The 10,256-nt window shown below is 38.2% G+C and overlaps 1 protein-coding gene across 1 annotated transcript in view; it reads right to left on the bottom strand.

The window, feature by feature from the left end:
- ANK2 (ankyrin 2, neuronal) overlaps window positions 1-10,256 on the bottom strand; it is a 154,479-nt gene that overhangs the window by 20,138 nt on the left and 124,085 nt on the right. Inside the window, exons 33-37 of the mRNA XM_010002856.1 lie at window positions 8,303-8,531; window positions 7,225-7,350; window positions 5,150-5,272; window positions 3,619-3,651; window positions 2,342-2,363 (exon numbers count right to left, since the gene is read on the bottom strand). Of these exons, the coding sequence (XP_010001158.1) occupies window positions 2,342-2,363; window positions 3,619-3,651; window positions 5,150-5,272; window positions 7,225-7,350; window positions 8,303-8,531 (533 nt within the window). The remainder of the gene's footprint in view (window positions 1-2,341; window positions 2,364-3,618; window positions 3,652-5,149; window positions 5,273-7,224; window positions 7,351-8,302; window positions 8,532-10,256) is intronic.

Here is a 10,256-nt window from a genome sequence, read left to right as displayed (position 1 = left end):
GGGGGGGGTGGGGGAAAAAAAAAGACTGGAAAGGAAAATGGCAGGAAATAACTTGCTTGACTTTTTTCACTATAGCACAACCACACATACAGTATCGAAGCTGTAACAAACCAAATCAGGACACCACTAAAAAAAAACCAACCCAAAACAACAGCAACAACAGAATTCAAAATTAAAAAAAAACAGAAGAAACACAGTGAAGTTACACAAAGATAGGCATCTCAAGATTGTTCAGATGTTACAGATCAATGTTCAAATAAAAATAAACAAGAAAAAAGGGGGAAAGCATTAGAACTGATTGAAAGTCGATTTCCTCTAAGAGAAAGCCAGTGTTAGCAAACTGTCAGAATAACATTGGGTTAGCATTTGTGTTTGGTTTTTTTCTTTATTATCAAAATAAAAAGTTGAAAGTCATTCTGCAGTAATCTAAAATGTGATCAAATATGTCGAGATCTGAATCAGCTGCAAACCGGCATTTCATCTAAGGGGATTTCACACCTAAACAATGAAACAAACATTCTTTTATTTTAAGAGGCATGGTCCTTTCCTTGGAACATCCTCATTGACAACTAATGACTTGACTGAGGAAAGAGAAGACAGAGAAGAAAAGGAGAGACAATAAGAAAAAAAACTGTGAATCAACTTAGAAGTGATTTCAAAGTTTTAAAAAATGTAATGTATGGCAACCAAAAATCAGAGACAGTCACACTAGACACATACATACAATTCATGTAAGGCAAGTTATTTCCATGCAAAGCAAAGGTGTTGCAAATGCTGCTGGGTATGTAGTTTTGGTTAGAAAACAATAAACTTAATCGTATAAATTAAAGAGACATGAAAATATTGTTAAACATACTGTGGTGAAATATTTGTCTAATCTGTGCCACCCATATACAGTAAATTGGAGGTAGGTAATTCCCATTATGCCATCACTTCCTGCTGGGAATATTTAATTTCAGGAGGGAGTACTAGAACATGTATGTGGAAACACTGGAGGACTGAAGCAAGTTATGAAGCAACTGCAATGCTTAGAAACTGTTAGTGTACACTTTTCTTTTAGAGGTAGGAGCATCACTTAAAATCTGGCATATTTCTGCACCCCAGTCTAAAAGTCAAAGTAGCAGTGCAGTGAGGAGAACCTAAGCAATACAGAGTTACCTGTATTTCTTAGTAAAAAAATACCCATTTTGCTACACTGTTCTCGTGTGTGTAATGAATGCTAAATGTTTGTGCTGCATATTAGTTATAACCAGATTGCCTGGGGGCAATTTTGGTGCTGAAAACGTGGTGCTGCTGCTTTTAGTCTGAACTGTCTAGTGCAACTGAAATGCTATCCAGTCATTTTGTAGATGTGGCACACACATTTTCCCAAATGTCAAATGGATTGCTATGTCACTGGCCGAAGAGTCAAGTTAATTAGCTGGAAGCAAAGAAGCTCCAGTGGGAGTTAAAACTCCAGGAGTGTGCAGACAGCGTGTGGCTGGTAGCAAGAATGCTTGGTGGGTGCTCTGTGGCCTAGCTAGTCAGAGTGAGGAAGAAGTGGTAGAGATGCTGCTAGAGAAAAATAAGAGAACTCCTGAACTGTCAGGAATGGTCAGTAGCTGTCAGTAAGTGCAGCTGGTACAGTGCAGGACAAGGACCCCTGAGGACAGACCCCCTGGTGTCTTTTGTTCTGCTTTAGACAAAGGAGGTTCTAGGGGAACAATCTTCCCTTGGATTCTCAGGATCATGGTACCAGTGTCTTTCCAATGAAATATGTACCTAGTATATCAAGAAGAAATTACCCTCAAAACAATGTAGGAAAAAAAGCTTCTATTTCCAGTCATATTTCACCACAGTAAAAGGTGGGAAGTGGGAGGGGAAGGGTTAAACAGCCTGATTACTCTTTGGACAGTATCACTTTTATTATTTTTTTTTAAATGGTTTTATTTCATTGAGTTTAATGAAATGTACTGGAGTATTAATTATGTTCTCATGAAAAGCAATACTGTCATTGATCTCAAGTACAAGGCAACAATGTGTGTCAACAAATGGATAAAACAAAAAACATGGAGGGATGAGCATTTGTACAAGCAAAATAGCAATAGCAGGATCACTAGGGATGTCAAAGGAAAGTAAATGCTTAGATGAACTGTTTTACACTGTATTATCAGTTAATTTATGCATTAAAATGTATTTAATTGGATAGCTGCTTTGGAATTAAATAGTTTTCTGTTACATTTTTAAAGTATTGATGTTATTAGCAAGAGCAATTAAAGCTTAGCTTTCTTTCATGCTTATTCTTAACCATCTTTCATACAAACTGCATTGTAACATTATTTTTTTTTAAATAAAATCTTACTTTTTTCTGAAGTCATCTCAACCTGGAAGAGAAAAGAGGGGGAAATTTAAAACTTCAAGTACCATCAATATAGATAAATTCACTAGTTAAGTAGTACAGGTGGAGCCAAATTCACTAGATGTATGGAGAGACATGGATGCATTGTATTAAATGTAGCCAAGAATGTACTTTAAATAACAGTAAAAGCATGGCTTAATGTATTTAGTGTTTCTAATAACAGAAAAATGGTTACTTTGCCATACTTGTGGTCAATAGTAGATGCCAAACATTGCAATATATTTTCTTTAAATGCAGCTAGCAGTATGGAAGACTCAGATTTTTGTATGATTGGGTATGTTGCTGCACTGTTCTTAATTTGGTTTTGCCCCTGTATTTTGTGATGATGAAAAGCAGGTGCAGAATTGACTGCAGACTTGCTGCTGCACAAGGCAAGAACTGGGACTTGATGCTGCCAACAGCTAAACAGAAGCAGAGATGGCCCTCAGAGGCCATCTTTTGGATTCTTCAGGGGGGTATTTGGGTATAGATTGAAAAAGCCACACAGTTTTACTGTTACTCAAAAGAAAAGAGCCGTTACCAAAATACACATTTTTTAAAAAGCACTGTCAGAGGATGAAGATTTGCAAATGGCAGCCCTGCCAGGTGTCCACGTAGTCTGGTCACAGACTCCCCCCAGCTGGGGGGAACTCTCTGATAGAGGGAACTGTTGTATTTAGGTCTGTTCCTCTGCCTCCCTTTCCCCTACACACCACCACTAATTAGAGGAAGCACATTCAGACTGTGCTTAGGTCTTTTAATATTGTTTAAAAGTATCCTATGCCAATGATTGAGTGGTTCCAAATGCTTCAGACAAGTCTAGTAGCAATCCTACATTATTTTAGGATGCAGGATGGTTCTCAGTATCAGAAAAGCCAAGCCCCAATTTCCCTTTTTTTTTTTGTGCTCCAGAGACAAAAGCTTAAAAAAAATATCCTTGTATGGCTTATTCCCAAGTAAAATAATTTTGAAATTACTAAGAAACTGTTTTGAAAGAAACTGTTATACACCTCCAAAATCACTGCACCTGAATTAGGACGACTTTAACATGGGGAAAGTTAAACTCAGTAAATTTCAAGTGCAAGATCCTTTGAGGTGAACTCCTCTTCACTGTTTGTGTAGCACTGAGCTAATGACTGATCTGCCCGTTTCACTACAGGTTCCATCTTGCAAGCTGTTATCTGGGAGTTGCATTTTAGTAACATGCATGAGCAATAACAGGCTGTTATAGCAAACATTACCTCTTCTTCTTGTTCTTGATCTGAATCTGATTCCTTGGAGTTCCAAAATGCCATGCAAAAAGAGAAGGGAAAAACAGAGCAGGCAAAATGCAGGTTTTTTTTAGAAGAAGAGAGAAGGAAAAAATGACTTTTGACAACACTAACAGAAAAGAGGAAAACGCAGCACATGTCTGCAGTTGAATTCTCCTGTCAAAAAGCAGCGAAACTGAACTGTCAGTTTGAACCACAAAAGGCGACAGAATCAAGCAAATTGCAAACAGAGAAGTTGTTTCTGGGTGTTACGACTTCTAGTGATCCTTATTTATACCAAAACTTACACATGCTTTTGCACCCATAAATTAGCCCAAATAAATACTTGAGATAGTTAACAACGTTACCCATTTAACATTTTAAAATGTGTTGAGATGTGCTGGTTTTAAATGATACAAAAATGCTCTAACCAAGATTACATTATATGCTAAAAATGCTGAGAGAAAACAAACACCAACAGGCAATATTTGGGGCCTAATACATTCCTGAAAGGCATGCAGCTCCTAAGCTGGCAAGGACAGGAAAAAAGAGTTATCACAGAATAGCAATAAACCAGCAATGTCTGGTGCTTCTTAATATCTGATCTTACTTAAAGAGAAATCAAGGGCATTCCCATGATTTATGGGAATTCAACTGGTCTCAATCTTATTATTTAAAAATATTAACTCATACTGGAGTTTTCCTCTCCTTTTTCTGCCATTGATACTGGACCATTTTCTTCCCCAGGTACATTTGTAACTGGTAGAACAATATTATGAACACCATGTGCTCGATGTGATGTACTTACAGATTCTTGAAAGATTTGATCAGATGTAGGAAGAAAAGTCAGTGTCAAAAGTCAATATTAAAATCTAGCCTCAGAAAATATTTTCAGCACTGCTATAAACTTTCCAAATTCTACAGCTAAAGTCTGCTACATTTTTATCACTATCACCACAGACAGATAAGGCAGTTAGATAAAAAGGCTCATTAATGTTCAAACTGGCAAATGACAAAAATGACAATTTTCAGTCCTTCTGTACTTCACGCCTTAAGAACACCAGTTGTTCTACAGACATTATACTTTGTGAAACAACTACAAATGGTAACTTCTTCAGAGAGGTGTCATAAGAAATGGTTAAGCAGTGTGGGAAGTCCTTGGTAACACAAAAAAATGCAGCTAGAGGTGTTCATTGAGACCCAGTTCTTTCTCTCCCTTGAACAGAACCTGGCTAAAATTTCTGTGTGAAATAGGATTAGCATAGGTCTTGTGCAACAGAAAAAGAAACCATGAGAGCCATGTCATGCAAACTGGACTTTCATCTCCCTTCTGTCACCTTTTCTGAGTCCTCAGCAAATATTTGGTAACATCTTTGAACCAAAAGCATTATAAGAACCCAACCCAAGGAACCGAGAGCCCTTGGGTGCTATTTATTCTTCTGTTAAAGACCTGCTATAAGACTTTAACAATATTTTCCCCTCCACATTTCTTGTTTATATTCTAATGCTGATAACTACAGACCTTTGTGTAGATGGGTAAAGTGATGTTTAAATTACATATGGCTTGATGAACAAGGCCTCTTGTAGATTTTGGCTCCTTCATGAATGATAATCGTCCACAGGGTTCTTGAGTGGTATCCCGGACCTGGAAGAGTAAACACACAGACATTTCATCTCTTACTTTACTATCTGGCTGCATGTTCTACTTTTGCCACTCAAACTGTTTAGCAGAAACAGGCTAGATGTGGAAGAAAAAGTCCACATAGGCAAAAATAATGTTTTACCTTCTTGGGTTTTTTTCCCCTGCTTGATTGTAAACGTAGCTGGGGATTGATTTGTGCATCAAAGCAAGAGAAGACACAGGCATGTACGTGCTTATACTCCAGGAACTTATTTACAGAAGACAGTCCTAACTCTGTAACCACAGTCTTAAAAGAACAGAAATGTGCCAGTATGATTTGGCTCCTGTGATAACTTCACAGTACTCATTTTTCATTGCAATGGTCCCCAAAGTTTATGGTCGTAACAGAGACTCATTAGGTGACAAAAGAAACTAAGCCAGTTCCCCCCATTTGGCAATAATAAATTCAGGCTCATGTCAGCAATAACTCTGTGCCCAAAATTTTAGCATTAAATACTCTGTTTCTTCATTCAGCTACTCTTATGACCGAGTGGCTGAAAACAGTTCAAGATCAAACTTGAAATTCCTTCTCTTGCAAAATGTTTTCTCAAATGTATTGATAAATCCTAGTCTTAGAATGAAGGCATTTGATGGAAAACTGTTATAGGTAGGATCATGATCATCTACAAAAGATACTACATCAAGCCATGCTTTAAAGATCTGGCAGTGAATCTTAGAAAAATCTCTTCCACAGTTGTTAGTAGAAACAAGTGTAAGCACTTAGAGCTGAAGGTACTGGTGATGTAGCTTTAGCTTTGGTACATAATGTCAGGAGGATTAAATAAAATACCAGAGAAGAAACACAACTTAGTTTTACATCCATAGTTTACTGATCTGATAAAATGATATCATTAGATCCATGTGTATTAACTTCATCAGACTGAAATTACTAGATGCATAGACACACATGGTTTTGAGGATATTTTGGAAAATCTGTCATGGAGAAAAATATGCAAAGCCAAAGTTGGGGGAGGGGAGGGTGGCATAGATAAAGTTCTACATTAAAACAAGCTTAAGAAATATTGCTGGAAAGCAGAGAAAGGGTTTAAAAGTTGCCTAGCAGCATACAGCAAATTTAATACAATGAGGGTAGATTTTCTCCACTTTTTGGAAGTTCCCATGATAAAAGAGTTCTCTAAAGTTGTGTTGTGTAGTGGCAATAGTGCACCCCAGTGTTGTCAGGAGGTCCTAGTGGAAGGAAATGTTGTTGGGAAAGGTTTGCCATGCCCTCTGAATCTCTCCCTCCAGCAAAGGTGATGGTGACCACTGGGAGAGCACTTTTTTACAAGACTTACTCCCCCCTGTAGCTCTCACGAGCCATGTGGATGAGCCCCAAGGCCAAGGCAGGGCTAAAGAAATAGTTATTTTTGGATGAACAGAGGTCTTCATTTTGGCTTTTGATCTACAAACTTTGCTACTCACATAAAAGTAGTAATAGAGTAACATATACAGGGATAAAATCAGGTTACACTTGGGGATTTAGCAAAATTAATCACTTCCTTTTTCCTTTGTTCTCAAAAATATGGTAAAACCACAACATGAAGTATCAAAAAAAAGGAGCCATGCTTTTCTTACTGTATCCCCAAGGAAGTTTGCTATTGTTGTGTTTACAGCCATATGCATATTTACAAGAGTAGAGTACAATAATCACATTTTGACAGATTGATTTCTGCCAATTCTAGAACGTTTTCTTCCAATTTTTGTTGGTTTTTTTTGCAGTTTCTGCATTTTTTTTCCTGCAAGAAATTGAGCCACAATTCAGAAAAACAAATAAGATCAAAACTTGATCAGGTCTTTAGATTATTAGATGGAGAACAGGATTGCTAGAAGACTGTTCTTCAGTTGGCTAAGTTCATCCCAAACTCAGAAGTAGAGAAAAAGCAAAATACAATCCATGTGTCATACTGTAACATTACCTTAACAAACAGAGGAAGTCTATTTTCTTTGAAGGCAAAAAAACTGAATATATGATGTTGCCCACTCTTTGTTAGGGGCACCAAATTGCCAAAGCAGTCAACATAGATGGGTTTTCCTTCTAGTACCTGTTGGAAGTTAAAAAGAAGCAGAACAGGAATTAATCACAGTGAGGTGGTTATGATTGCTTCCTTAGCAAAATTCTACAGTAGTTTAAATCAGTTTCTTACACGGGTAGGACTTGTCAGCATTTACAAGGTTTGTTCTGTACAGTTACCTAAAATCTGTGGGAACATTTCAGATTATTAAATTCCAAATGGAACACATGGTTAACTCAGCAGCAGCAGGGTGACTCTATAAATGACAAAATGAGTATTCATTGTCATGAATTTGGGCAAATGCTACATCTTTATTTTCATTTGGATTTTTATTTGCTTTAACTTTAGCATACTTTGCTAACCAGACTCAGGAGCATAAGAGTTCAGCAAATGACACCACCCTAAAAAATAATCTTTACTCATACATTCTACTAAAAGGAAGTAAATAACTGCAAGTGTCAAGGTTTCTCCTGGCAGTTTGCTACAGAGCTGATTAAAACTACTCACTCTGGGCCACCACAGAAGTGACTATGAGGCACTTAGACTGAACCTAGGGCTATCCTGTATCCACAGAACTGAGATTTAGGGTAACTGAGGAAAAGGTTCACTTACAACACCTATCCCCTACCTCTCAGCTTGCTGCTGTGTGACTTCAGTCTTTAGTCTTGTTGTGCACCTAAGACCCATGCCAAGCCATGCAAAATACTTAAAAATGATTGAATTTTGGTTTATAAAAGCCACGGGCAGTGTCTCCTGCTTGCACAACTAGCCATCTCAACTAGATTTCCTAACACTTGGGTGGCAGTAGCTGCTCCCTAGTTCTGAATCTGAATTAAAGACATGACACGAGGCTGCTGCATCCTGACAGTACTTGTTGGCGCTGCTATGCTTTAGTACTTGTGGCAGGTAGAAGGCAGAAAATACCAGCTTAAAAAGAGGCATTAGAAAACAGAGAAAACTGTTTAAGCTTCTTGTACAGTACCTCAACATCCCTGCTTCTGGCAACTTCAGCAAAATTTTCTTGTTGTTCCAGAGTTTTATCCACCTTGTCATCCGTCATGCAGAAACACCTTAACCGCGCTTCGATGGGATCGTGCGACTTGGCAAACACCACGAATTTGGCCATGTAGGGGACACAGATAATCTCTCTGTACACTTGGGAAGCAAAAGCCACAGATTCTTGTGTCTGCCGACAGTCTATCAACCAAAACCTGCAAAAGAAAACAGAGAGTTGTGTGCTCAGCACTAAAAGATCCAAGCAAGAAAATGGTATGTTTTCCCATGTTGGCAGCATCGACAGTTAACTGCTCCAAATGTATATGACAAGTCAGAATAAAGTGAAAAAAAACAGTTATCATTTGGGAATATCTCATGAGCGTTAGGAGAACAAAGGAAAATCAACAGTAAAGGACCAGAACTGATCCAAAAGGTCTCTGAATTTCTTCTTGCTTATCACATTTCTATGTGGAATATAATTAGAGGAGGGTGTCCTGGAAGCACACAGTTCATATTTCCATCCCCCAATTGTGACTCTGCAATAGGTGCCCTTCATCTGAGAAAAAAACAAACACAGGTTCTTTTTGACAGGTGGTTGCTGCTAAACATCTGATAATGCAGAAGAGAATAATACCCTATCAAAATCTTACTAAAATTGCTTGTATCTAATCTTATGCTGAGACTGTCGTTTCTCTTCCAAGTTACGACTAAATTGTTAAACTACAGAGTGGGTGATTTCATCCTTTTCTCTTTAGCTCCCTGAAATCTTCCTAGGCATTGTACAACCTCCTGCTTGTGAAGTGAACCCCACTCAGGTGTCAGTGATCTGTGTACAAACTTCTGCTGTGACAGGGACACTGGGAAAGTATCCTGAATTTTATTCATGAGGAACAGGAGGCTGAGGTGGATTTTGGCACGTGTTCCTAACCCTTTAGTCAGTTCTTGGAGCTCCATCTCTGAAGGGTGAAATACAATGCTGCGTCACCCAAAACACATGCTTTTCTTCTACCATCTAGCTTAAAGCTTAGCAGTACACTCCTTACATACAGTATCAAGAACTGAGGGTCTTTAGTGGAATGTAAATTATTTTGCCCACTGTGTAACTCTGAACGCAAAATCTGACATTATTCTTATGTGAATTTAGTCAGGGGCTTTTAACATTGAGTCTGTGGCAAGTCTTTGTTATGCATATTGAAGACCAGCAAAGCATGTATGTATATATATTTCTGTATGTGAGCCACATTGTATTTTGAAGACCCTGAAAGCAGTTGTGCCCACATCCAATCTCTACCACTGTTGCCTCACAGAGGCTGTGATCACCACTGGCTCAGTTTTCACTGTGGTTCTTAACGTGCTGTTTTACTGACAGCATCTTTCTAATGCATACACAGCCTTCTACCTCTGTGGTTCCCAAGTCTGTGCCACATGTAGCCTGAGTCAAACACAAACACATTCAAACCACCAGGCAAATACTACTGGACTAGATTACTTCCACTGCACGGTGCCAACATGACAGGGAAATACTTCAAAATTACAGGGTAAGTTCATAAGTTGTCTGATTTCACTAACATAATTGTGACAAATTAACATCTGTCTCTCAGGAAGTATTGCTAGTGCCTATCAAGTGGAACAAACCACCTAAAAACTGCCAAATATACAGAGTCACTTAAGACATAACATGGATGTTGCAACTCGGGTCTATAGCTTCAGCTTCCAGAACAGGTCCTCTCTTGTGTCAAAAATTACCCTCCTCTTTACTAAAAATTACAGGTTTTTTACCCTTTCTTCAAGCCATTCAGACCAGGACAATATTGACCAGTAATAAAAATGTGCAGAATTTCCTTATACCTCTGTCAAGACAACTGAATTGTTATTTTGCAAAGATAACAACTCTCACTCAAAATAATTTTACTTCTACCCCCAACATGTACCAGCAGGAA

Source organism: Chaetura pelagica, unplaced genomic scaffold (assembly GCF_000747805.2).
Source record: "Chaetura pelagica isolate M959 unplaced genomic scaffold, ChaPel_1.0 scaffold1098, whole genome shotgun sequence".
Taxonomy (NCBI): Eukaryota; Metazoa; Chordata; class Aves; order Apodiformes; family Apodidae; genus Chaetura; species Chaetura pelagica.
This window is presented reverse-complemented; position numbering and strand designations above follow the sequence as displayed.